At 36.3% G+C, this 27,474-nt stretch overlaps 1 protein-coding gene across 2 annotated transcripts; it reads left to right on the top strand.

The window, feature by feature from the left end:
• LOC149785714 (splicing factor 3A subunit 2-like) lies at positions 1 to 27,404 on the top strand. 2 transcript variants are annotated; one of them, XM_089979584.1, is made up of 9 exons: positions 1 to 102; positions 7,578 to 7,732; positions 8,459 to 8,530; positions 12,128 to 12,174; positions 13,100 to 13,209; positions 14,886 to 14,935; positions 17,344 to 17,484; positions 22,853 to 22,921; positions 24,752 to 27,404. In XM_089979584.1, the coding sequence occupies exons 2-9, from the start codon at positions 7,607 to 7,609 to the stop codon at positions 25,178 to 25,180; spliced, it is 1,044 nt and encodes a 347-aa protein (XP_089835710.1). In that variant the 5' UTR covers positions 1 to 102; positions 7,578 to 7,606; the 3' UTR covers positions 25,181 to 27,404. The 2 variants fall into 2 exon arrangements, with proteins under 2 accessions (XP_089835710.1, XP_089835711.1); XM_089979585.1 differs by lacking the exon at positions 1 to 102 and adding an exon at positions 890 to 986.
• Positions 27,405 to 27,474: the final 70 nt, after the last annotated feature.

Raw genomic sequence — 27,474 nt, 5'->3', positions numbered from 1 at the left:
GTCTATGACAACCGGAAGTTGTGACCTAGGCACAACACAGCACACGCCACACAAAAATAATGTATTAGTCGTCGATATTATTTCCAACTTGCCACAATTTAGGTACGTACAGATATTTCAAACAATATTATCTGTCACTAAGCTATGAATCAGTCCGTCACAATGATTAATGTTAAATTGTATTCTAATGTTCCTTTTGTACCTTAATTTCGATACTCTTTCTGTCTCAGAAATTTCCACCTGCCGCCTACCCAACAGGTTTTAAAAAGGAAAAGCATCAAAGATATATAAAATGAAGAAAACTTGTACATTTTATTCATTGATATATATAATTTCGTTCTTGACTATCACGTTCATTTAAAAAATAACGGGAGCACCAGCTGGGCCAGTGTAATAAGTCACGCGCCTCTACACTACAATGTAGACATCAACCTAGTCCTACATGTAAGACATATCACATGTTGATTTTGTTTAGGTGCTATGTCTTACTGTCCAAATGACGGCCTTGTATAGCGTGTTCAGATGTCGTTGACATCAGAATGAGTAATCAAAGTTTCAGGAACATCTCACATGCTTGGCAGCCTATATCGACTCTCTTCCACTAATTTATGTGTAATTAATATCCTTACTGTGCTGTCTTTATCCTGGCGGAATGAAAATATGATACTAGCAAACGGACGCATTTTCACGTTCCGTTGACATACATTTAAATTTGTTGCAGTGCAACAGTAGTCGAGGTATGCTGAAGTTCAAGTAGGTATATGTTGGGGATAAGTTTCTTGAACGATACAAACCGTTACTTACAGTTCCAGTAGGAATAATGTATTTTTATTCATTTCGTTAAAAAATAATATTTCAACTTAACCCAATTTCAGCATTCCTGGATTTCATCGCTTTCCAGCCAACTGAAATGTAGACCAAGGAAACGTGAAAATAGGTCCATTTCTTTTGTGACAATTTGAGTTTATTAAAGAAAAGACATCAGAGTAAGTAAAGTAACTAAAACATTATGACATTACTTTGTAGAAAAGTGTCGTTATTTTAGTTGTCAATTGTTTGAAATATTCCTGAAAATTTGGCTTTTGTAATAATATTAGTCAACATCAGAACTACACAGCGCCATTAGTTAGGCTGTAACACCTTGACGCCCACAACATAAATATCAGTGTCAGGTCTTACATGTAGGACTAGACATCAACCCTGATATTTGTTTTGGGGGTCGAGGTCTTATTGCATAAATAATGGCGTTGTGTATAGTGTTTTGTCGACTCACATACAAGAAGTCAAATTTTCAGGAATATCTCACACTTGGCAGCCCATATTGACAATATAATACAAATTTAAGTCATAATATTTGGGGGGCCCCGAATGACTGAGTGGTCTAATGGTTTAAAGCGCTCTCTGTTACAGATCACTGCCATCTCACCTCAGTCTGCGTGGGTTCGAGTCTAGGATTCGACCAATGTGGCTATGTGAGAAAGCTTGCCAGTAGCTTCTCGTGGGTCAGTGGTTCTTCCCAGGGTTTTCCAGGGTTCTTCCTCCACCGATAATACTGGCCGCCAGGCATAGCCTATCGTGTGCTGAAAAATGTCGTTAAACACAACAACAACAACAACATCATAATATTTTAGCCAGACTTTACTTACTCTGATGTCTTTTTTCTAATAAATTCAAATTGTCACACAAGCAAATGGACCTGTTTTCAAGTTCTGTAGACCTACATTTCCATTGTCTGGAATGCCGAAATCAGATTAAGTTGAAGTATGTTTCTTTAACAAACCAAATAAAAATATGTTAATATTGAAGACAGTGTTTAGAATGCTTTGTTTCTTTCAAGATTTTTCTCATCCTTTTAACTGATTTTGGCACTCCTGGCTTCGGGGCCCTGAGTGGCCAACTGGTCTAAAGCGCTCTCCGTTACGGATCACTGCCATCTCACCTCTGTCTGCATGGGTTCGAGTCTCGGATTCGGCTAATGTGGGTATGTGAGAAACCTTGCCAGTAGCTTCTCTTGGGTTGTTGGTTCTTTCCGGGGTTTTCCAGTGTTCTTCCTCTACCATTAATACTGGCCGCCATGTATAGCCTATCTTGTGCTGAAAAATGGCGTTAAACCCTACCACAACAGCTACTCCTGGCTTCCATTACCAATAGACCCACGAACTAGGCAGTCTTCATTGACATTCAGGACGTATTCATTCATATATCAGTTTTTACTCTCACAAGGAATGCCTCTGGTTTTGCCTGGACCTGGAAGTTTTCCAATTTTTAGCTCTGTTATTCAGCCTGGCCTTTGTTTCTAGAGTTTGTACTAGTGGATGGGAGTAGTTGCTGCTCAGCTAAGGGCTCTGGGAATCTCCGTCCTCCTGTATTTCAGTGACTGGTTGATGCACAATGGCATTTAAGAGTCCCTCTTGCAAGTTATGTCCTGATGTTGGTCCACAGGCTAGGGCTCATTCCAAGCCTAGAAAAATCGGAGCTAACCCCATCCCAAGATTTTGTCTATATGGGGATGAATGTCCTCACCAACTGTTGGAGAGTTCACATTTCAGTGGATAGGATGGACGGAATCCTGGCTCTTTTGGCAGCACTTCTTGCCTATATCAATTCATCCAGGGAATTTTGAACTCCACCAATGACCTGATTCCCCTAGAAAGGCTTTGCTTATGCATTCTCCAGATTTTGTTCTGGTGAACTGGAAACACTCTAGGTCCCCCTATCTGCTGAGATCCTCCTTCCCCGTTTGTCAGAATTTCATCACCACTTGCACTTATTGGCCTGTTTCTGGCCTAGCATGCCCCCTTTTAAGTATATATAATTTACATTGTGGGATGAATCTTTATCCATAATTGAGGGTAGGAGTTGAGTTTGCATGTCTAATGTCATGTAGGACAAACATGTTTACAAAGTTTGAGTTTGGATACAGCCTTGATTCTGACATTATAATTTTCTAGAATAAAATTTTGTTTACAGTTTAATGAAAATCTCCAGTTAAGATGACAGTGTAGTGTGGATATATATAAGATTGTTGATAACTTAGAATTTTCATGAAAAAACTTGTGACCCTTATCCTGGTTCTCAGATTGTATCTTAGTTTTTATATTAAGGTTGATTTTATTGGAATTACCGTTTTTTACCATAACATCCAAAGCGGAATCAGTGTTATTGTTGCTTTTAGTTTTTATTTGAGAGGATTTATTTATTTAAATTACCCACTGGTATTACAAAGTGCTCATTAATACTTAGTTGACTATATCACTATTTTGAGATTACTGTGAATTCATTATGAAACATTTTGGATAATATCATTGTGATACATAAAGACTCTTAACACATAACATTCCAGACTATTGGTACATAAGCACATTAAAAACAAATTCATTCAGATCAACACTGGAATTCATTTGAAACTTTACTTTTTCAATTTTTTCAGTCTGTTTGGGTTTTAATTCACAATACTGTAAGTTCTTTTTTAATTTTCACTTTATGTTCTAAGGAAATAAATTATTTGTTTAATTTTACAAAACTTGGTATTTGCTCTTTTCCTGTTGCTTAGTATAAAGCCATAGAGTCATAACACCACCAAATTCCATTCCTGTTTCTACATGGACATATCAGATATGGGTAGTTGGGGTGCTCTCTTAGAGCTCTTCATTGTTCATGGTCACTGGAAGAGGCTACCCTTCACACTAACAATTTGGAAATGAGGGCAGTATTTTTGCCCCAAAAAGGCAGATCAGCTAAATAAGGTGTCATGGTTTCTTTCAGTAATACATTGGTAGTTTACTGCAGTGAACAAGGAGGTACATATGCTCATTCTCTTTGAGTTTCTTGTTTGGAACCTCCTTCATGGGGCAGCATCATGATGGATTATCTTTCATGTTTGATATATTCCAAGCAAGGAAAATATTCATTTAGACAATCGGGGCCCCGAGTGGCCGAGTGGTCTAAAGCGCTCTCCTTTATGGATCACTGCCATCTCACCTCTGTCTGCGCCGGTTCGAGTCTCGGATTCAGCTAGTGTGGGTATGTGAGAAAGCTTGCCGGTAGCTTCTCGTGGGTTGGTGGTTCTTTCCAGGGTTTTCCCGGGTTCTTCCTCCATCGTTAATACTGGCCGCCATGTATAGCCTATCGTGTGCTGAAAAATGGCGTTAAACCCCATAACAACAACAACATTTAGACAATCTGTCCAGAAGAGGCAAAGTGATCTTCATGGGATGGTCAGTACAGATATCCATAGCTGAGTCCCTGTTCAGGCTGGTGGGGGGGGAGACATTTGTTGGATTTGTTCACAACTGAACTGAACAACAAGCTCCCCTTATTTGTCACCCCACTCCCAGATCAGAGGACCTGTGCAGCAGACACTTTCAGTCTAAAGTGGAATCATCTGTTTGCTTACACCTTGCCATCTTTTAGAATGATTCTGCAAGTATTCCACAAAGTCAGGATCTCCACTGCTCAGCTCATTCTAATAGACCCACTCTGGCCTCAATGGTCATGGTTCATTGATTTGTTAAACTTGCTGGAACACCATCAGAGGACATTGCCTTTGAGGAGAGGCTTGCTGTCGGAGTACAGTTGGTCATTTCTTCACAACATCCCACAGATATTCCACCTTCTTGCTTGGATCATCTCAAGCAATCTATCTGCCAGAAGTTTTTGAGCAAGATTGCCAGGAGACAGTCTGCAGTCTGCAATAGAATTCTTTGCACTAGGAATGTGTTAATCATAGCTGTCCCTCTCTGAGCACAGTATGCATAAAGCAATACACATGTGCAGTGTATCAATACAATTGATGATACACAGCCTACTGTTGACAATACATTATTGATACACATAAGAACTTGGTGGTCTTTCCATCTTTATAAGGTCTGTCAGTGAAAGGTTGTGCCATTTTATTGGATATAGTAGTTGTATTTCCATTATGTGTATCACAGACAGACAGACCTGTTGGTGATTTGTATTCAGCCATTTTTAATGAATGACTTGCTTTAGCCATCAGACAGATGTATTTTGATCCAATAAATGTCTTTACTACTTAATTTCATTTTTTTAAAATTCTTATTTATTCATTTTATCTTAGCTCACCGCTCTGGTGGCCTAGTGGTTAGAGCGTCCACCTCGGATGCGGGAGGTCATGGGTTCGATCCCCAGCCGAGTCATGTCAAAGACTTACAGAAATGGTACTAAAAGCTGTCAGGATAATGTGACTGGGTGGGACATCATGCAACATGTCTGCGACATGATGCCCCAGTGCTAGACATCACTATAAACTGCCACACTGCAGACATCATAGCAATATGACTGAAAAATTGTTAAAGCTACATTAAAAATCCAAATCACACACACACACCTTATTTTAGCTCTGATATGGAAGTATAGTTTTGTAGCACATGATCCTGCTGGACTATATTGTTCGAAAAAAGAAATTTGATTTGGCCTTTTCACCATTTGCTAAAAAGGTGCCATCTATTTTTGTTCATCTGGCATGTACATTGGACTTCATTTGATGCCATTTTCAGGCTCCAAATGACCCAATGGTATCTCCATTAACACTTTTCCCAGCTCCATTAATCTGATATACTGGGTTATCAAAACTGTAAAAAGTATTGTCATCATAACTATCATCAGCCAGTATTTGCTGAATGAAATCCTTGTCTGAAGATGATCTGGGCAAGAAGAATGTTTTGGTGGGCATTTTTCACAGAATGGACTCTTCATTGTTCTGTTACAGAGTCCCTTTTCTCGCTGTGGAGAAGGCCCCTAGTGGATCTATTTGCAACCAGGCTCAACAAAAGATTTTTGTTTTACATTTCTCCTGTCCCTGATCAAGGAGCATGGGCATTGGATGCATTCAGTCTCCAATGGTATCTGCGTTTTGCTTACACATTCCCACCCTTCCAACTCGTTCTTCAAGTTCTGCCAAAAAAAAGTCAGAACATCTGCTGCTCGGATCATTCTCATAGCCCCTCTGTGGCCTCAGCGCTTGTGGTTCAGCGATGTTCCAGACCTCTTGATCACTCAGCCTAAGTCTCTTCCTCTCGGAATGGATCTTTTATCGCAATATGAGGGATATATCCTCAACAACAGCCCACAAGTTCTCCACCTTCACACTTGACTCATTGCAAGCAGTGTCTCTGCCAGAACAATATTTGGGGCCAAGTTGCCAGTTGCATCATTAAGGCCAGGAGAGCTTTTACAAAGTGAGATTCATGCTTTATCTATCTCCAGTTTAATGGGAATTATGATTCAGTTTCCCTTTTTTGTCCACTGGGATTTAAAAAATTAATTACCTTACTTAGCTCCACTACCAATAGAAATCCCCAATCTTAGTCAGATCTGTGCTGTGAATGATGCAGATAGACTTGTATGTCCCATGAGGACACTTTATTTCTATCTAAAGGAAAAAGAAAGGGTAGGAAGCATCTTTTCCTCCCTTTCAAAGGTTCCATAGACATTTCAGCTGCCACTATTTCATGATGGATTTTCACCATGATTAAAAGAGCATACCAGTCTCTTAATGGTCAAGGCTTTTCTATTTTGAAACTTAAAGCCCATGAGGTTCTAGCCGTTGCTACCTTCTGGGCCTACCTTAATTACTCTTCCTTGGAGGATCATCATGAAGGCTGGATTTTGGCATTTTCCCATCTTACCTTTTCCTCTTTATCACAATCAAATGCAGGCATTTTTTTATCTGGGTCCCATCATTATGCACCACATGTGGCTCAGAGAAATACCAACATACCATAACATGGGCCTCTCCACCAAAGGTGATTACTTTCCATTTTCTCATATTTTTTGCAGAATATCAGCCAGCCCTCCATATTAACAGATGCAGCTAACTATGGGCAAGCTATTGCTGCTATTAAAATGTATTTTTGTGGGGGGGGCAATAATTCTTACCAATAGTTATTGTCAAATGCTGTCCTCCCATCCCTGCTCTGATGTCACGATGTACCGGTAATAGACGTCTGTGGAAAACATGAACTATCTGTGCTTGTTTTGCACAAAACATACCAAGGACAAGGCGAGTTGCACAAGGAATGGCATCATACTGACAATTCTTAACTCTTGAGTGAGGATGTATCCAAAAAACTACATTTTTATAAATGTAATACTTACCTGTCGCTACTGAAAGATTCCCTCCTACCATCCCAGTTTGACAGCCCTAGCTTAGCTTGGTCTGAGTCCAAGAGGAAGAATATCCTCATGTTCAGATGCTGCGGCTTAGTGTCCCAGAAGGTAAGCACAGCAGTAGTCACAGTTGATTCTATAATTACATTATTAAAATTAGTCTGTAACTTTTATATTAAAAGTGAATGACTTGAAAAATCAAGACATTTCATTTGGTTAGTAAAAAGTGTTCTTAAAATATTTTGCTGTGGTTGGTTGTTGTTGAGAAAAAGTAGGACTATTAGACATGTCAAATAGGTATAAATTCTTTAGTGAACATTATTACCTGGCATGAGTAACAGTCAACAGACCTGTTTGGGACAAGTATTAATCCCACAAACCATAATAGACTTCCATCATGGAATCCTTCGCTTGGTTTTATTTTCATCCTTTTTTCTCATTCTTAGATTTGAGTAGCTCCTCCTGAGACCTCAACATGGATTTTCAGCACCGACCTGGTGGGAAGACAGGTACTGGAGGTGTAGCCTCAGCCTCCGAGACAAACAGGGATCGTAGGGAGCGTCTTCGACAGCTAGCTTTGGAAACTATTGATCTCAATAAGGTAAAAATTCTCAAATATCCCAATTCAAGATTCCTTCAACTGTCTTGATGGATGTTTGAATTTTTTTTGTTCAGCCAAAAAATGTTGCTGTTACAGTATTTGCTGGCTTCTGACAGCAGAACAGGATTTAAGAATTAAGAGATTTTATTTTATTCTCCAGTCACCACAACTTCATCATAATTAAATTTTTAATAGGTCGGCTTTCTGTACATTTTTAAGGAAGCCTTTTGTCTCATCAATGAGAAATGAGCAAATCAGTGGCGTACAGATGGAGTAAAATGATTAGGTTCTTCGGTATTCGACTGGATATCTACTGGTATCTAACTTACTTTAAAATAGTTTTGACTTATAATTTTTAGTTGATGTGTAACTTTTCCCTAATTATTTAACTATACATATATCCTTTGTTACTGTTTCAACTGTTTTTCAAATTTACAAGAGATTTTGGCACATGCTTCCATTCTTATTCAACATTTAAAAATAAAAACCATATTGCTTATAAGTCAGGCAAAGATCTTGATCTGCCTTCACATTGTGCAGATCAGGGTTTATGTTATTTGTTCTACTGATTGCTCCTAACAAACTGCTTAGACCCAAATCTCTAGGTACACCATGTGATGAGATTTTAGAATTTTTATCATGATGAAAAAATTATGTACAGTCTAAGTGATAGAATTCTACCATACATGTCTTTTCTTATTTGTAACATTCTGTTTTCTTTTGCAGGATCCCTATTTCATGAAGAATCACCTGGGGTCATATGAATGCAAATTATGCCTGACTCTACACAATAATGAGGTAAGATCTTCATACTGCTGCTGTTGTTGTAGGGTTTAACGCCATTTTTCAGCACAAGATAGGCTATACACTGCGGCCAGTATAAGTGGTGGAGGAAGAACCTGGGAAAACCTCGGAAAGAACCACTGACCCACGAGAAGCTACTGGCAAGATTTCTCACATACCCACATTGGCCAAACCCGAGACGCAAACCCACATAGACAGAGGTGAGATGGCAGTGATCCGTAACAGTGAGTGCCTTAGACCACTCAGGCACTCAAGGCCCCTCCTCATAATGTAGGTAAACAGATGTTTATATATACAACAGTTGTAATTATTGATGCCACTGTAAGTTATTTGTGAAAATTAAGTTCATTTACATGGGGTGGGGGGGCTGTTTTTATTATATATTTTTCATTACCAATGACATTATATCTTTGTTTGACATGAGCTTTGTGGGGTTATTCCTATACAGTAGTAAACATCAAACATGAAGTAGAGTGTTAACAAACCTTGAAATTATGCTAAAAAGGGAAAAGACAGGTGAAAAGAAATAATTAAAGAAGTGTAATTCTAAAGGGACTGAGATAAATTACCAATAATATAATTGTCATAACATGCAGTAGTTGACTGATTCTGCACTGAATTTCAGTTGGAATGAATTGAGATTAAACATCAGTTTCTAATTATTTGCTTTTTATTTCATTCTTGTCACATTTACTTCTGCACATATCTATAATGGTTTACATACATAAGTTGCTGTTCTTGTACTTACAAAGTTGAAGGAATTTTATTCATTTAGGAGTGATGTGATCATCCCCCAGTTTTGATCCGGGGGTGGGGGGCAGGATGTTAATCTCCTGTTCTGTTTTTTAGTGAGCATTTGGCCCAAACATCAAAGTTAGTTCTGAGATGTTTTTCCCAGCAAGAAACGGATGCGGGAGGTCATGAGTTCAATCCCAGGCTGAGTCAGAGACTTACAAAAATGGTACTAACAGCTGCCTCACTTGGCGCTCAGCATTAAGAGGTTAGTGTTAGGACTGGTCGTCCTGGTCAGGATAATGTGACTGGGTGAGACATCATGCTACATGTCGGCGGCATGATGCCCCAGTGCTAGACATCACTATAAACTGCCACACTGCAGACATTGTAGTGATATGACTGAAAAATTGTTAAAGCTACATTAAAAATCCAAGTCACACAGACACACACCAGTGAGAAACAAGTCCCAGCTGGAAGTTAGTTCCCAAACTTTTTCCAACAACTATTTAGTCTTCTTGCCATTTGATGAGAAGTTTGTCTCAACATTTTAGGTCCAGCCATTTTCAGACCCCATCACCATTTGGTGAAAAGTTAGTTTCAGGCTTTAAAGCACTGGTTCCCATGAGGGTGGTCCAACCCAACAGTTAATGGTTCCTGAAGGCTTATTATAGACAGTGGATAACACAACTGTTAAAGAGCAAAAACTGTGTGTGGGTTTCCCAGCTTTTCAGATGTGCATAATGTATTATGCTGTCCTTGTCAACATTTTAAGCCAAAAAGGATAAGATTATCTGTCCCATGTTGAGAACCCCACAACATTTCATATGGCATGCTGACAATATCTGTCCCATGTTGAGAGCCCCACAACATTTCAAAAAACATGTTGACATTATCTGTCCCATGTTAAGAGCCCCACAACATTTCAAATGGCATGTTGACATTATCTTTCCCATGTTGAGAGCCCCACATTTCAAATGGCATGTTGACAATATATGTGAGAGGCCACAGGAAATTAACTTTTTCAGTGCATGCTGCAACTCATACATAATGTAGCCACATCCATAACTCTTCAAGCAGACCAATGATGTATGTGAGCTGCTTAAAAGATTTTGCAGTCATATAAAATAGTATATATAGTGTATATATAATACTGGAATTACATAGAATGCCATGCAGAACAGACAATAATGCTACTAACATTTTCATTCCAACCACAGCCAAGGCTGTGTCAACTAAAGCTGTCAAAATCAGTATGGTATCAGTAACTACGCAGCCAGTACACATTTTAACTAATAGGTAGAATAATTTAATATAAGCAACAGCATATAAGATTAAAATAAAAATGACATCTGCTAAGATTTATTTCTCAGTTTTAGGGCTGTCATACTCTGGTAAATGCACTTGACCAACTTAGGCAGAATTCCTTCTCTTTTCTTATAGCGTAAACTGATTATATACTTGTTTAAATTTGACCTCTTTGGAGTTCCTAGGGCAAATGCTAATAATTCTGAGGTAGTTGCCCCCAGAGGATGAAGTATGCGGTAACTGAATATGTGTATATTGTGTATTTAATCAGTTTCAACTCAAGACCAGTACCACATTCAACCTTCATAACTAAATAATAAAGTAATTTGCAAGCCTTATGATCCAGTTCAGACAAGCTGCCATGGCTAAACAACTCACAGTGTATCGTATTTTACAAAGCTGTTACAACTAATGGGTTACTTGAAATTTACCTTTACAAAATAGAAGTTTATTGTTAACAAAACCTGCCTTTTTGTATCATTGTCCATCTTAGAGAATATCATCCAATTTTAATCCATATACTCTCCTCAATGGGAAAAGGCCCGTTTTTATTACATTGGAATCAGTACATACTACACACTATTTCCCAATTTGATTCGAACCAAACATTTCATAGACTAGATGCCATAGAGAGTTCAGAATTTACTAGTTGGTGTTGCCCGTTGTATTTTATCAAAATCTTTTAAATGTCTGTATATATTTTTGTTAATTTTTGTATATATTTAATATTTACTTGTGATTTTATTCTTAGCAGACAGACTATATTATATAATATTTCAATTCACAGGCAGTTAGTCAAGTGATTTGCTATTTTTCAATTTATAGTAAACCATGCTATTTTTAAATTTATAACAGAGTATTACTCAGTAGTTAATGGAATTTGGCAAGCCATCTGCTTAAAAATAACATCTGGGTAATGTACAGCCATTAGTGTGTTGTATAGGCCCATTTATCTGTCATTTTTTTTTGTTCTTATTTTTAAAACATACTCTGTTATGGGGCAACCCGTTAACCATTGTTTTAATGGATGAAAACTAACTTGGGAGCCTGAAATTCATCTGGCTAAAAATATGCAGAGACTAACTTTTCACCAAATGGTGTGTGAGTCTGAAATTCACCTGACTAAAAATATGCAGAGACTAACCTTGCACCAAATGGTGTGTGAGTCTGAAATTCATCTGACTAAAAATATGCAGAGACTAACCTTGCACCAAATGGTGTGTGAGTCTGAAATTCATCTGACTAAAAATATGCAGAGACTAACCTTGCACCAAATGGTGTGGGAGTCTGAAATTCATCTGACTAAAAATATGCAGAGACTAACCTTGCACCAAATGGTGTGGGAGTCTGAAATTCATCTGACTAAAAATATGCAGAGACTAACCTTGCATCTAATGGTGAGAGGACAAAATTCATTTGAGAACTAACTTCCAGCTGGTGCCAATGCTCATTCAAAACACAAGGACTCACATCCCCAGTGGACCCTACAGGGCTCAAAATTATTTGATTACAAACCCTGTTGATCTTTCAATATTTGTTTCATCTTTCCAGGGTAGCTACCTTGCTCATACACAAGGGAAGAAGCACCAGGCCAACCTGTAAGTGTAACAACAAGCCATTTATTTTAAAATGTTCCAAGTGGATTTGCTATTATTAGAGCGCAATTTTACCACTCTAGATATATGCATGGCCATCTGTCAGTATAAATTAGCTATCTCTGTTCATATTTAAGGAACAAAATGTATGTTATGATCAATTTAGAAATAGTTGTTGAGCATGCTGATATGCACTGTGTAGATAAATTGAGTTTGCTAAACTATTTTAGCAATAGTAGTAATAATGTAGATTCAGAGAAGGAAGGTTCATTTGAAAAATGTAAGACTGCAACTAAGCATTAGATAAATATATATCCCTAGACACATAAGCCAGAATCTGTGGCAGCAAAAGTGTCAAATAATGACATGACTAAAAGACAGAAGAATTTTCAGCTGCATTGGGTTGATTCTTATCCCAGGCTTGAATTTATTGACTTAGAAAGAAAGATGTTTTGTAGTTACTGTAAACAATATTCCAAACTGGGACAGGTTGGAAACTTAACCAGTGTATTTGTCAATGGAAGTGATAAATTCAGGATTTAGCAATTTTGGGACAATTGAAAAGTTATGTGGGACATGTAGATTTTCTGAAACCAGATGTCCTGGACAGGTGGGTGAAAACAAAATTTTATCAGCCAAGTTTTACTGCAGATACTTTACAGTTTTGGTTCTTGTTTAAATTGGACTTTAAGATGTCTGATTCATAACCAGAGAGACAAGGTTGATTACATTGAAATTTCCTATAACTTGATGGGTAACATTCACAGCACTTGGGAAATATTTTAGGTGATTTGTCATATATTTATAATGGTTACCTCAAGTAATTTCTAAGCATTATACAAATCAATAATTATCACAAAATTTCTTATTAAAATATAGTAGTAGTACACCAGTCTGTGTTGTCAAGTTGAATATTACTGTTCTCCAGAGCTCGAAGAGCTGCTAAAGAAGCAAAGGAAGCACCAGCCCAACCAGCTCCAGAAAAAATGCGAGTAGATATTAAGAAGTTTGTCAAGATTGGACGTCCTGGCTATAAAGGTAACTTCCAAACTGTCATTGAGTATTTATCCTTAATTTGCTAGATAGATATTCCTGTGGTCAAAAAAACAAGAGGATTTAAGATCATTCTGAGATGGGTGATTGAAAAGTAGCTGATCCACGTAAAGTAAGAATAAAGCATTTCATATCAGGAAGATAACCTACATTTCTTTTTTTACACTTTTTAAAATGCATCATAAACAATTTCTTACACTTCTATTCGGGGTACACTTTGATGTTGACACTTGTGAAATTTGTTGACTGCATAATTTTTAGTTTTGGTACAATCTTGTACCATATATACTCACTTATAAGATGGGTCCAACTGCAAACTGCACAGACTTAGATCTGTCATCACACAATGCACTGGCAGATCTGGGTGTGTGAAGTTTGTTTGGAGTAATCAGTAGACCAAACACCATAGACCCTGATCTGCAGACACAGTATGCAATGGCAGTTTATTATCTTTGTTTGCAGTTTGCCCAGACTTATAAGCGAGTATAGATGGTATATACTATATATATATATATATATATATATATATATATATATATATATATATATATATATATATAGTCATTTAGGTCTAATTTCTTGTAAAATGTTAGAGTATTTAACTTGTCAAAAAGCTGAGGATTTTATATAGCTAAGGTTCAGGCAATGCAGAATCACTAGGTGTGCATTTTAATGAGCTACTTAAGGTGAATATGAATCCTGCAGTAAGGGTCATTACTTAGAACAATATAAGGAAAAATACACTATGCATTACTGTTCATAAAATTATTGTTGAATGAGTATTGCATTAGAACAGATTGAAGCTCATTTACACCAAAAACAATAATATGTTGATGATCAATTTTTTTCCACTGTGATAGTTATTGAATTCATATCAGTTGTTTTTTTTTAAAGGTAACATGGCTGATTTATGTCCAGTTGTAATCCCAAAAGGTTGCCATGGTCTCATATTTTTTTCATTGATTTTATCATTTTGATAAGAGACAGAATTCGCAACAATGTCATTTTACATCTCATTTATTTTTTGCAACACAACAATATGCTTGGTAAAAACTAACATCATATCTAATGATCACATTGTTTCAAGCTGTGCAGTTAACATTGATTTTACAAACGCTGACTTCATCTACATCTAAATTGGTAGGTAGCCTCAGCATACAGTGGCATAAATGACCATTCAGAATCACAGATGCAAGAACTCATTATAGATCACAAAAGTTCTTGTGGTAAAAGCAAGTTATTGAATACACACACTGTGCATCACCAGCATCAACAGTATTTTTTCCCCTTAATAGCGTAAATGTTGGTATCCAAGTGGTCTAAAGCTCTCATGATAAGATTTTTGTACTTGAAAATTAATCGATTCTTCTGCAGGGAGTGGCACTAGGGTTGGGGATGGTTATGCAGGAAACAAAAGTGTAAGAATTGTACTTATGTGGGAAATAAAAGCGTAAGAATTGACATGTAGTTATTGACCAAAGTGTCAATGCAAGAAGAGAACTAAATTTTTCCTTTTCAAAGCAAGTAATCTTTTCCTTGACTCGAAAAGTTCCTGCTGCATGTTATATTTTGCCTGGTTAACAGAAAGCTAACAGGTTGTCTTCATGTTACTTCTAATTACATAAAAAAAATTTTTAATTTAACCTATTTTTTTATTTCAGTCACAAAACAGAAAGACCCAGAGACTGGTCAGCAGAGCCTGTTGTTTCAGGTAGATCATGCATGGTTTGATTTTTTTTTTACATTTCCAAAGACAAAAGGAATATCTTGATAACTCCCATCTGACCATCAGAGAGTGTAGTTATCATTCCATTATGCCTTCTCATCCAACACCATTTGAATAATGCACAAAGTGGATATTATACTTGCCATCATACTGACAAGGTGTGATTGGCCATTACTTGGATACACACTGTTGTAACCAGAGAGGATTCAATATTCACATAAACACCAAAAAAAACGCACAAAAATTGTAGGACTAAATTTGTGAACACAAGCATCATTTAAAGAAAGACACTTATGAGATGAGTTTTTAGCTCTACTAGACTAGAAGAGTGTCACATCAGGACTCTTCAACAGCTTGTTGCCTCTTCTCTTGTCTAGTTGGCAGTGTGTAGTTTTATCTGAAGAATACCTTAAATGATAACAGTACAGTAACTTGAGTTGTTCCAAAAATAGTAATCGTAAATTAATAAAACTCAACATGTGGGTATATCTTGTGAGTGTATAGGGTTCAGTGATCTTCTATCTAGGGTATCAGGTTTTGGATTACACTTGGGTTTCTTATGGAAATGTTGACTCAAACATGTAAAAAAAAAAAATATTGTTTAACCAGATCTGGTATATTGGAGTTTCTGAAGAGTATCTGAGATTGTTTCATTAATTACAGAGAAAGTTTCATTTACAGTCAAAATAAGTTATATTTAAAAAAAAAAAGGAGGAAGAAACAGACATGTTATGGATTCCTGGAAATTAAATTTAACTTACAGAACATTAGTCCCATTGAGGGACTGTTCTTGTTTATTTCCCCTTGAGGCATGGACATTGGAAATGATGTCATCATGTGAAGAGATCGCCAAAAGACTAAACTAAGTTAGACCTGCCCATGAAAAATCCTGAATTAAACATTTTCAAATATCTTGGTGTTGTAGAATTGTCATGTCTGTTATAACAGATGGCATCAGTCAGAGAATTTGTGCTGTCATGGCAGTGAAGTTGCTTTCTTTCCCATCATCGTTCCTACAGCAGAGGCTTAATCATGTGACTTCTAGCACAATAACATTTGTTTCCCATTTATTTGTACAATTTATCTGGCCAAGGAATGTTTCGGAGTTTTGTTAGCTCCACTGGTCATAGACAAGAAGAGCTTATGGGACTGCCATTTTTCTATTATCCATCGATCTGTTAGTATTAGTTTCTTATCTCTACTCCTCCTAAACTACTTGGAGGATTGCCATGAAACTTTACTACACGTTGATCACAAGGTCTAGTTGGTTCTCAATGTATTCATCTGAATCAGAGTAACTCAACCATACCAAAACTAGGTAAGTGCAACCTAATTTTCATGTACAAGTAACACTGGGATTTTAGCCAATCTTTTACATCTTTTATGTCATCAAACATTTAAAATCAAGCATGGTTTTGACCTTTTGACTATTCACCAATGAAACTTTATATGTTGATCCATCTTAATAAATAGTATATTGCACTATTAAAAATTCCTTCATTCAAATGGTATCTCAGGTGTTAGTTTTGGCTGACAATCATTGTGCAGTGGGTTCTCCTCTGTCAAGACCAGCCTGTATTGGCTCTTGTGACAGCTCTTTCTACACAGCATTTATATTGCCATGGCATCCATCCTCCATACCAGTCTGTATATTGTCATCTATGCCAGATGTACTCCTGTTACTGAGGGGGTGCTCACCAGTTAATATGTAGTTTTGAGAGAGTCAACGTATGTAAGGTGAAGTAGTTCGTATTTAAAACATGCACAGTGGAGAGAATGTTGGCATACCTCTATGCTACATTAATGTAATGTGGATGATATTTCTTTGGATATTGTACTTTTGGAAATTTTACATGATTTAAGCACACTGCTAACTAAAATGACTGCTCCCTTGTGTTAAAACATCAGCCTGAATTAGTCTAAAGTACACTATACACAGCAGCTATTAAAATTGGGAAAATGAATTTTGCCAGACTAGACAATACCAGCTTCTGAAAGTGCAATGAATGAATTACCAAATATATAAAATGTAAAAAAAGTTATCAGCTCTTTTTTATACAATTTACCTCTGAAGTTCAGGAAGTCAAAATGACCAAGTAGAGCTAGCACTTTTTTGAAAGGTGCACATCTGAAGTAAGGCCAAGCTGTATACTCTATAACCCATAGTACACCCATCAATCATACACCAAAATAAAGGGAATTAAAGGTTCTTTGAATTATACTTAATATATACAAGGTCTTTTTTAAATAGCCAGTATAACCAGTGAGGAAAGCCGAGGAAATTCATTTTCTTTAAAATCCTAACCCTGTGCAAAATCCAAGCTGTAGAGCGCCACCTGAGAGAATTTGTGTTTGCTAAGAAATAAATTCATTGCTCCTACATCTGATTATAGATTGACTACCCAGAAATTGTAGAGGGCGTGACACCACGACATCGATTCATGGCAGCTTATGAGCAGAAAGTGGAACCACCTGACAGAAAGTGGCAGTACCTACTATTTGCGGTTGAGCCTTATGAAACCATAGCTTTCAAGGTAAAGAGATGCAGAATAATATGATTTAATTATAACTCGCCAAGAAAGGTATGGCATAGAGGAAGGATTTTATTGATCACTTATAAACATTTTCAGTAGCATAACTTTGCACTTCAAGTTAATTTTGGAATGAGGATGAGTATTTTCAAGATGTGAGTATATCTTGGAATGAATATGAGCATTTCAATAAGTATATTATACTGTGAGTTCATCTTGTAATGGGAGTGAGCATTTTCAATAAGTATATTGTACTATCAGTTCATCTTGTAATGGGAGTGAGCATTTTCACTAATTATATTGTACTAGGAGTTCATCTTGTAAGGGGAGTGAGCATTTTCACTAAGTATATTGTACTAGGAGTTCATCTTGTAATGGGAGTGAGCATTTTCAATAAGAAATACTTTGCACAGCAAGTTCATCTTAGAATGAGTATGAGCATTTTCAGTAAGCAGACCTTTGCACTGTGAGTTTATCTTGGAATGATTTTGGGCATTTTCAATAAGTAGAACTTTGTACTGAGAGTTCATCATGGAATGAGTTTGCACATTTTCAGTAAGTAGACCTTGCACTGTGAGTTTATCTGGAATGATTATGAGCATTTTTAATAAGTAGAACTTCGTACTGAGAGTTCATCATGGAATGAGTTTGCACATTTTCAGTAAGTAGACCTTGCACTGTGAGTTTATCTGGAATGATTATGAACATTTGTAATAAGTAGAACTTGTATGCCATTAGTGTAAAGAATTTTTACACAGTATGTTGGAATTAGATGAACAAGTTGAATGGTAAGAACAGAACCTAAGAAAACTTATCGCATGACAGCCTCAATGAGTAGTTTTTTTAATTATTTTTTGGGTAATATATGGCTAATTACATTACCTATTCATATCTTTTTTAGATATTCAGATAATGCTTTACACACTGAATTAGCACATAATTGCAATTTTAATTTGTAAACTAGTACATATAGTAGAAATGATTCATGGAGAGCTTAGTACTTTCTCAAATGGTCACCATTTTTAAATGCATTTATTGAGGAACATACACCCAATACTACTGTCATATTCATGGTGTTGGTTCTTGCTATTTCATTAGTGACACATGTCACACATGTAATTCATACCATGTGTGACACACAAAAAACACTTTCCAGAATGTGTTCCAAATTGTTTTAAAACTTGTGTTAGGGTGAATGCTCAGATACCTTTTCACCTGTTGCCACCATATTGGTGCTAAGAGTGCATATAGGAATCAAGTTGTGTTGCACACCAGAATTACAATTTTACTTTTAAGTCTCAATAAAACAATATTTAAATTATGTAATTACAGAACAATAACAAATACAAAAATATGATCACTGCAGTCAAGTCCAAATATCATCTTGACATCCAGGTATGGTCCATATCTGGACTTTCATATTAGATTCAGTGTAGTTGACCAGGAACCGGACCAACTATACAGACATTGTAATTACCCATGTTGTTCATGCAAAATGATAAAGCTTTTTCTTTATGTCAGAGCATCATCTGGAAATGTTTTCCAACAAATGAAAACATGTTGAAGGCAATCGGACAATTAATCTCCTAAAAATTCTAACTAATCAGCTAATGTTTGAAAGAAATATTCAGAAACTTTTTAGACATTATGTCATGTCCTGAGTATTGCTTATGATGGGAGAATGATTGCCACTACCATATTAATTTTTAAAAAAAAACAAAGATTACATCAAGTTGAGAGCTCTAGCCAGAAGTCCACGTTGCATGACTTCAGTTTCAGAAATGGAATTGGAGTCGTCAAAGACAAAAGTGTATTTGACAGACATTTGAGTTGAAATTAATGTAGACTTGGCAGCATCAGACCACACTTTTTTTTTTGCTGAAAATTGGTAAACTTAAGATAAATATTGACTGCCTTACAGAGAAGATCTTTATAGGATTGACATGCCTGAAATTAGCTCTTGTGATCACCTCTTCATTATTTATTTACCATTGCTTACAAATATTATCCACACTCTAAATTTAATGATGCCTTTTCACCAATGTGTGATACCGCTAAAATTGCTTTGACAAAGTGTCCTGGTTGCTGAAATCTGCTCTCTAGGTATATTTAATATTGCTTGAAAGCTACAGAATGTTGCCACATCATTCTATGATCCGACTAAAAATTCTTGTTAGTAGCCAATATAGTCAGTCGAAATTTGTTGTAATCACATCTCATGTTTATATGCTTACCATAGCATAATATTGTCCATCGGTCTGTCTGTTGCTAACTTTGTTTCTGCAGTATAAGTCAAGTTGTCCATCATTTATAGTTACCACTTTCTGGATGGCTTGCATTTTGTGTAAGGATGAACCATATTGATTGTGGGGTCAAAAGGTATAGGGTCATGGCCAATGTGCTTGAAAAACAAAAGTTGGTCTCAAACTCAAGTTTAAAGGTCAAGGTCACTGAAAGAAAAAAGTAATGTGAGTTCTCCACCATCTCCAAGTACCAGACCTTGTGGATATCTTGCACTTGGGCTAAGGCAGAACTGCCATTCATTTCAGGACCAAAAAAGTCAAGGTCACCGTGACTAAAAGAAAAAGGTTTCCATACTATAACTACCATCTACTGTTGCCAATATTTACGAATGGCTTGTATTTGGGGTCAGAGTCACTGAAGGAAGAAAAATGGTTTCTGCACAATCTACACTCACCAAACTTATGGATATCTTGTACTCAGGGTAGGGAAAAAAGGTTATGGTGAAGGTCATAGTGTCAGAATGAAGAAATATGGTTTCCACACAATAACTCTAGTCGCCATCTACATTTGCCAAGCTTTTTGGATGGCTTGCCTTTGGGGTAAGGAAGAACCCTTTTAATGTTGGGGTAAAAAAAAACAAACAAATTTAGTCATGGAAAATGTGACGGAAAGTGGAAGAAGGGTTTCCACACACTGACGTTAATTCTATGTCACATACCAGGACCGATCTTTTTGGATGGCCTGCACTAGTAGTATGGAAGAAACCTATAAATGTTTGGGTCAGATGGTCAAAGGTCAAAGATCAAGACCACTGTTACAGAAAAAAAGGGTTTCTGCACAAAAAATCCTGTTAATGACATAGTGGACTATTAAACATGGGGTATGCATTTAATACTACATTCATGGTGCTCTTGTTGCACAAGACAAAGAAGGTAGTAGCCAGAATGGATTATTTCATTAAATGTTAGTCCTCTGGTGCAAATAGTTGTAGCCAGTGACTACTTTGGCTTCCACTAAAAGAAACTTAGTAAGTGTGGGTGTTTTGTAAGTTACTGCTCACTAACAATTTCTGATTTTGGATTTTTTTCCAATCTAGCACATAGATTTTATGTAAATTAAATAAAGCATTCCAGAAATGTCTATTACATTCCTGATACTAATTTATATTACTTTAAAATTACAGCATTTTACATCTTTCTGGTTTATCGAACAATGCCATTTATATATGATTGTATTAGGTTGATTGAAACAACCTATTGCATCTTTATTTAAAACTTTATGTTTATTTGACAGGTGTTTTAATCAATATGATTATGGTAGGAACTTATTTCATCAGGTCCAAACGAGTTAGCTGTATTGAAAATAAGAATGTACATGCTGTCCTATTTTACTGTCTTTACTTGCTTATAAGTCTAGTCCCACTGCAAACTGTAGAGACCCAGATCTGCTATTGCATTATGTGCCAGTAGATCTGGATCTGTGCTGTTTGTTAGGACTAATCAGTGGAACAAGCAAATTAGACCCTGATCTGCAGGCACATTATGTTACAACAGATCAGGATCTTTGTTGTTTGCAGTTTGACTTGACTTGTAAGCAAGTAAGTATAGAGCAGAATTCATGTTTGAAAACGGAACAGATGCAGTATTGAACTGGCTTCTGAGTATCCCAAATCCCAAAATTCAATCCAGCACATTTTTTCTAAAGGATTTGACATGGTGTATTCTGGCATCCTGCCTGAACCACTTTGAATTTTTGGTCCCAATTATGGCCAAATTTTAAATGCTATACAGTAAAACCTGTTAAGAAAGACCATCTGTCTTGAGAGACAATGATTTTTTTTACAGGAGTAGTTTTTCAAGACAGGTTCAACTATCCTGTATATTAATTAGTCATTGCATGGTTTGGATCTATTGGAGTAGATTTTTACACACACACCCTTCTTATATGTTATGACATCCATCTGTCAGTCTGTTTCCAGTTGTGTTTTCACTACATATGATTATCTAACTTAGGTTTCATATGGGGTAAGGAAGAAGTCTATCAGTTTTCAAGTCAGAATGACCTGCAATAAATTATGTGGATGACATGCACTTGGAGTAAGGTTGAAGCATATTGTTTAGCGTCAAAGGTCAAGGCCACCCGTGTTGGAAGAATGAAAATGGTTTCAAAATGTCATGTTATAATGTCCATCCATCCATATGTTACCTTTTTTGTTTCTGCAATAACTCAAGTTCCCCACCATCTACAATTACCAGACTTTCTAGATAGCTTTTATTTGGGTTTAGGAAGAAGTCTATCAGGTTGGAGTTAAAAATGGACAAAGTCAAGTTCACTGTGGCTGAAATAAGAACAGTGGTTTCTGTACCAAACTTTAGTTAATTCTATATGACAGACCTAGACCAGATTTTGTGGATGGCTTTCACTTTTTGTTGTTTTGGTGTCAGAAGGTTAAAGGTCAAGCTCACTGTCTAAAAATGACAAATTTTCACTTCACTAAATTTTAATTCTCAGCCATATATCTTTGCTAAAGTTTGTGAGCGACCTTTTGGGTAAGAAAGAAGTCTGTTGATTTGGCATTGAAAAGGTCAAGGTCATTGTTACTTTTTTGCCATAAGTTTTGTTACAGAGTATTTTTCTTCATCAAACTTTTTGGATGGATTGCACCAAAGGTAATACGGAAATCTGTATATTTGGGGGTCAGAGGTTATGGTCATTGTAAGTCTAGTAAGAAAATAGTGGACTCTTAAGTCTAATTCAGGACCACATACCTTGACCAAAGGTCATGATCATGAGAATTGTTGAACAGTAGACATAGTGATGACAATTGCTTAACAGTAATCTGTTGTCAACCATGCCATAAGAATACCTACATGGAGGACTATTAAAATGGGGGCATAATTTTGACATTCATGATACTCGTGTTATATTCAGAAATTAACTTGATTTTAATCTATTATACAATCCATTGTATATAAATGTGTCTTTGCAAATTTTCACTAAAAATGTTAAGTCTTGGAGAGTAAAGTTTTGAATAGTGTATAGGTTCATTATAAACAGGAGAAAAGTGAATGGTTTTGAGTCATGTGGTAACATATTTTCAGAATTTAATGTGAAGTTATTTTGACAGGTACCCAGTCGTGAAGTTGATAAAGAGCCCAAGAAACTCTGGTCCCACTGGAACAGAGAGACAAAGCAGGTAAGATTCACATTCAGACTCGATAACCTAAATGTTTTGTCTTATACAGTGCTTTGCATCTTTTATCTCAGTTCATACTGTTTGAGTCAGCTTGCAATACATTGAGTGATATTGGTTGGCAGGGGAGGAGCTAATTATCAATTATCTTTAAATTTGAGAAATCTCTTTCCTTGGTGGCTGGTGGGTTTTGGTGCATGCAGGCAGTGGATGTCATCTTCATCGGATCATGTCCTTCCTACATCTATTCAATAATGGTTGTCAGCTTGATTGTACAAAAATCCACTCAATGTAGACAAATGCAATTTGACTAGAATATTTGTATTTTCATGACCCAATTAGATTTTTTGGGCCATTACAAAAATATTTCATTTTCTTTACTCAGGTTTTTTTAATATTATTACTGGACTTCTATGACACAAGCTTTGTTTGATCAATGAAACAACAGTGTGTATTATGTTATGATGTTGTCTTTCTGTCTCCGTTACCAATTGTGTTTCCACACAATAATTAAAGTTGTCCATCATATAGAGTTGCCCAGTGTTTTGGGTGACTTGCAATTGGAGTAAGAAAGAAACTGTTAATTTTGGAGTCAAAAACTAAAATGATCAGCTTCACAGACTGAAGAGTTCTCCAACATTTACCAAACTTTGTAGATGGCTTGCACTTGTGGAAAGAAAGAAAACTCTTGATTTTTGGATCAGGAGTTCAAATGTCAGGGTCAAGAGGAAAATGTGTTTTGGTACAATAACTCAACATTGTCACCCTCCACAGCAACTAGACGTTGTGGATGGCTTGCATTTGGGGTAATGAACCATATCAATTTTAAGGTGAGGGGTCACGGTCATTGTGGCAACAACAAAAAAAAAATGGTGCAATAATTTAAGTTCTCCAACATCTACAGTTACCATCTTTGTGGATGACACATACTTGTGCTTAGTGGGGAAGTTGATTGATTTAGGGCCAAATGATTAAAGATCAAGGTCAAAGTGACTGAAAGGATAAATGTGGTTTCCAGATAATGATATTAGTACTACTTCACATACCTGGACTACATTTTGTGGATGGCTTGCACTTGTAGTAAGGAAGAAGTCTTTTGAATTTGATGTCAAGGTTAGTGACTGAAAGAAGAAAGTGGTTTCTGCACAGTAACACTATTTCTACATAACAGATCGGGACCACTTTTTGTGGATGCTTGCACTTGTAATAAGGAAGATGCTAATAGATTTTAGAGTCAAAAGATTAGGGGTCAAGGTCATTGTGAGTGAAGGAAGAAAAATAGTCTCAGAACAAAAATTTAAGTTATTTACATGGAGGATTATTAAACACAGGGTGGTTATATAATGGTGCTCTTTTTCTGGATTTTATACATTAACTCTGGATTTTCTGATGTAAATCTGATTAGCACATTTGAATAAAAACCACATGATGTAGACAAATGAAGTATAGAATGCATATTTCTATTGGTATGTAGATGACTTAATCAGATTTTCATTCATTTATAGCAGTGTTTCAGATTTTTCTAAAATTTAGATTAATTAGGACTTTCAGTAGTGCACGTTTTTCCTTCCTTTCGTAATGGCCAAAAATGGGCAGAACAAAATTAAAAATTGAATTTATTTTCATTTGATCTTCAGTAGTGTTAAAAAATGTTTGACCAATTTTCTTTTTTTTTTAAGAAACTAATCTAGGCACAGAATGCTGTAAATACAAAAAAAGCCAAACATTGATTTTTTATATAGTTTTCTCAATCTTTTCTTTGTATAGTTGTTGAAATTATTTATTAATTAATTATGAAGAAAAAGAAATAGTTCGTTCTTTTTCTTTTTTCAGTTTTTCCTGCAGTTTGCCTTCAAGTTGGATCCAAAAACACTCCAACCACCTCCACCGCCACCACCACCACCTCAGCAGCACCCACCAAGTGGTCCTCCTCAAGTTCAGCTACCCCCACCCCCAAGGCTACCTCCCCCTCCCAGGATGCCACCTCCTCCCCCTATGGCCCCTCCCCCACCAGTACCAGGTGGGGTAATGGGACCAATCATCCCAAGACCCCCTCCCCCAATGCCTCCAGGCCCCCCACCAATGGCCCCACCCCCAATGCCACCACCAGGTGTCCATCCTCCAGGGATTCCCATCAGAGCTCCACCCCCACCTCCAGTACCCCCACCACCTGTACCTCCCATGTCATCACCAGGTGGGCCCTTGCCAGCAGTACCCCCACCCCCACCACCACCCCCATCAAATCCTCCATCTTCAAATTAAGACCTTTTGACTGTGTTTCATTAATGTCTTGTGCATCAGCTGTAGGAACCATAATTGTTTAAAACTTTATTGGAGTACTGATGAAGGAATCATAATTGTTTACTCTTAAAGAGAGTTCTGATGAAGGAACACTAATTGTTTACATCTTAATTAGTACTGATGAAGGAACCATAATTGTTTACATCTTAATTGGAGTACTGATGAAGGAACATAAATATTTACAAGCTAATACCAAGAACAAATAGTTTTATTTAGCATGCCATTTAAATTCAGCAATCAATGGCATCAACAAATTTCTGAATGCAAAAAAAGACACCTCACTTGATTCAAAGGAGACAAGTATATAGCACAGAGAATGCTTTGTGTTGGCAAACATTTCTTGTTGACCCGAATCATTTCTTATTGCAAGGGAATCTTCACAACTGTTGATCAATGATGGAGCAATATTACTTTTGTCTTTATTGACAATATTTTGTTATTTTATCACTTTTTTATCATTAGAACGTAATTAACATACAGAGTCATTAATTAGTTACTTTGTTTGCTTCCTATTAGACAAGATATGCGCAGAAAAAAGAAATTAAAACTTGTAACAAACTCAAGTGGTCTTTTAAAACCAGACAGTGAAGGCCTTCCTGTTGTATGCCAGAATGATAATACATGTTTGTAAGGTATACTGGACATTACCATCCATTGTATCATTCAGATCTTTTCATGTGTAACACTTGCCTCTCAACTGTTTCAGTCAGTGAGTTGTTTACTATTAGTTTTGTAATTGTGTGTGTGTGTGTGTGTGTATATATATATATATATATATATATATATATATATATATATATATATATATATATGTAACTATGGCAAGATGCACATGTTATTATGTCAGTATTTTTGACATGGTTATTGACATGTTCAAGCTTATAAGTTTTGATTATAAATTATAATCTTATATTTGGGATCGCTTCTTCAACAGACACAAATCGAAGTACAGTTAAAAAAAACCTTGCCATAATATGATGGTCAGGTTTCCATGAAATTGCAATGTCATGGGATCAGTTTTATAACAAAATAGTATCAGACCACATGTTGGCAAAGCTAAAGTTGATACAGGGAACCAGTCATAGCCTAGCTCTAACAGATGCCTAACTCTAACATCCGTTACATAGTTCCTCCTTGTTGCTTGAAAGAAGATCATTCGTCAAGGTTAATTAAGTCTTTATTGTGATATTAACTGTAATGATCTGTTCATTGTCCACACCACCACCACCACCAGTTTAAGTAAAGATGATGGAGCATTTTGCATAGTTTTCAATAACATATTGGGATATGGCCTGTTGCAAGGCTGAAAGCTAATTTTTAAGCTCTACAGAGGAATAAGATGTACAGAGAAATAACATGGCTTCAGCCGAAAAAAATTGCCATTCTTATGTAATTATAGAGACCTAAATGATTATTCTTCTTATTTTATTGAAATATTGCTGAAGATCCATTTTTCATGATTAATAAAGTTTTGAATAATAATGCAGTGTTGTGATCCAATTGAAAATAGGAGGTCTTGATGTAATGTGTTAAATCCAAATTCATGCTATAACGGCATGTTTTAGTGGGGTTCCCAACTGCATGTGAAATTTTTTTCAAAGGGGACTTTAAATGGAAAAGGTATTATGTCCAAATTCATGCTATAATACAGCATCTTATAGGAAGATTCACCTGTACATGTAAAATTATTTCCCTTGGGAAGATCCCCCTGCATATGTAGTTATTTCCCTTGGGAAGATTCCCCTGCGTATGTAATTTCTCAGAGGGGTCTTTATAAGGTACAGAAAATAAAAAATAGTGTTAAAATATCTACAGATTTTAAAAGCATGAACAATATATCAATCAGAGGCATTCATGTTAGAACCTCATTTTAAGAAAAAGAAGGCCTAGAATCAATATTTTTAAAACTGTTCCATTATTGATTGCATAACTTTTGGCATACAAACACATTTCAGACTTATGGTTGTATATATGACTTGTAATAACAGCTGAGACACATTTTGTATCTTTGGAACACGTTTTGTATCTTGGATATTTTCTTTTCACCTTGTATTACATACAGACTAAAAAGTTAAATTTTGTCCATTTGCAGTCACAGAATTTTAATTTTTATGATGAATTTCATCTCCATGCAGTATTGGGGCATGTTCCTTCGTTCAGACTAATAAATGCTCTACACCTTGCAGTAGTATTCTTTTTTAGCAAAATAAGAGTATGGGAATAGAGATAGCTATAAAAAAAACTAGGATTGTAAA

This window comes from Sinohyriopsis cumingii, chromosome 13 (genome assembly GCF_028554795.1).
Source record: "Sinohyriopsis cumingii isolate HCF-2022 chromosome 13, ASM2855479v2, whole genome shotgun sequence".
NCBI lineage: Eukaryota > Metazoa > Mollusca > Bivalvia > Unionida > Unionidae > Sinohyriopsis > Sinohyriopsis cumingii.
The sequence above is the reverse complement of the archived record's forward strand: the minus strand, read 5'-3'. Positions and strand labels throughout refer to the sequence as shown.

Bases quoted from the DNA above. Each gene is read 5' to 3' on its own strand.
- LOC149785714 (XM_089979584.1), top strand. From the start codon at position 7,607: ATGGATTTTCAGCACCGACCTGGTGGGAAGACAGGTACTGGAGGTGTA. The intron at 8,531-12,127 runs GTAAGATCTTCA...TCATCTTTCCAG, and splicing joins TGACTCTACACAATAATGAG to GGTAGCTACCTTGCTCATAC. The intron at 14,936-17,343 runs GTAGATCATGCA...ATCTGATTATAG, and splicing joins AGCAGAGCCTGTTGTTTCAG to ATTGACTACCCAGAAATTGT.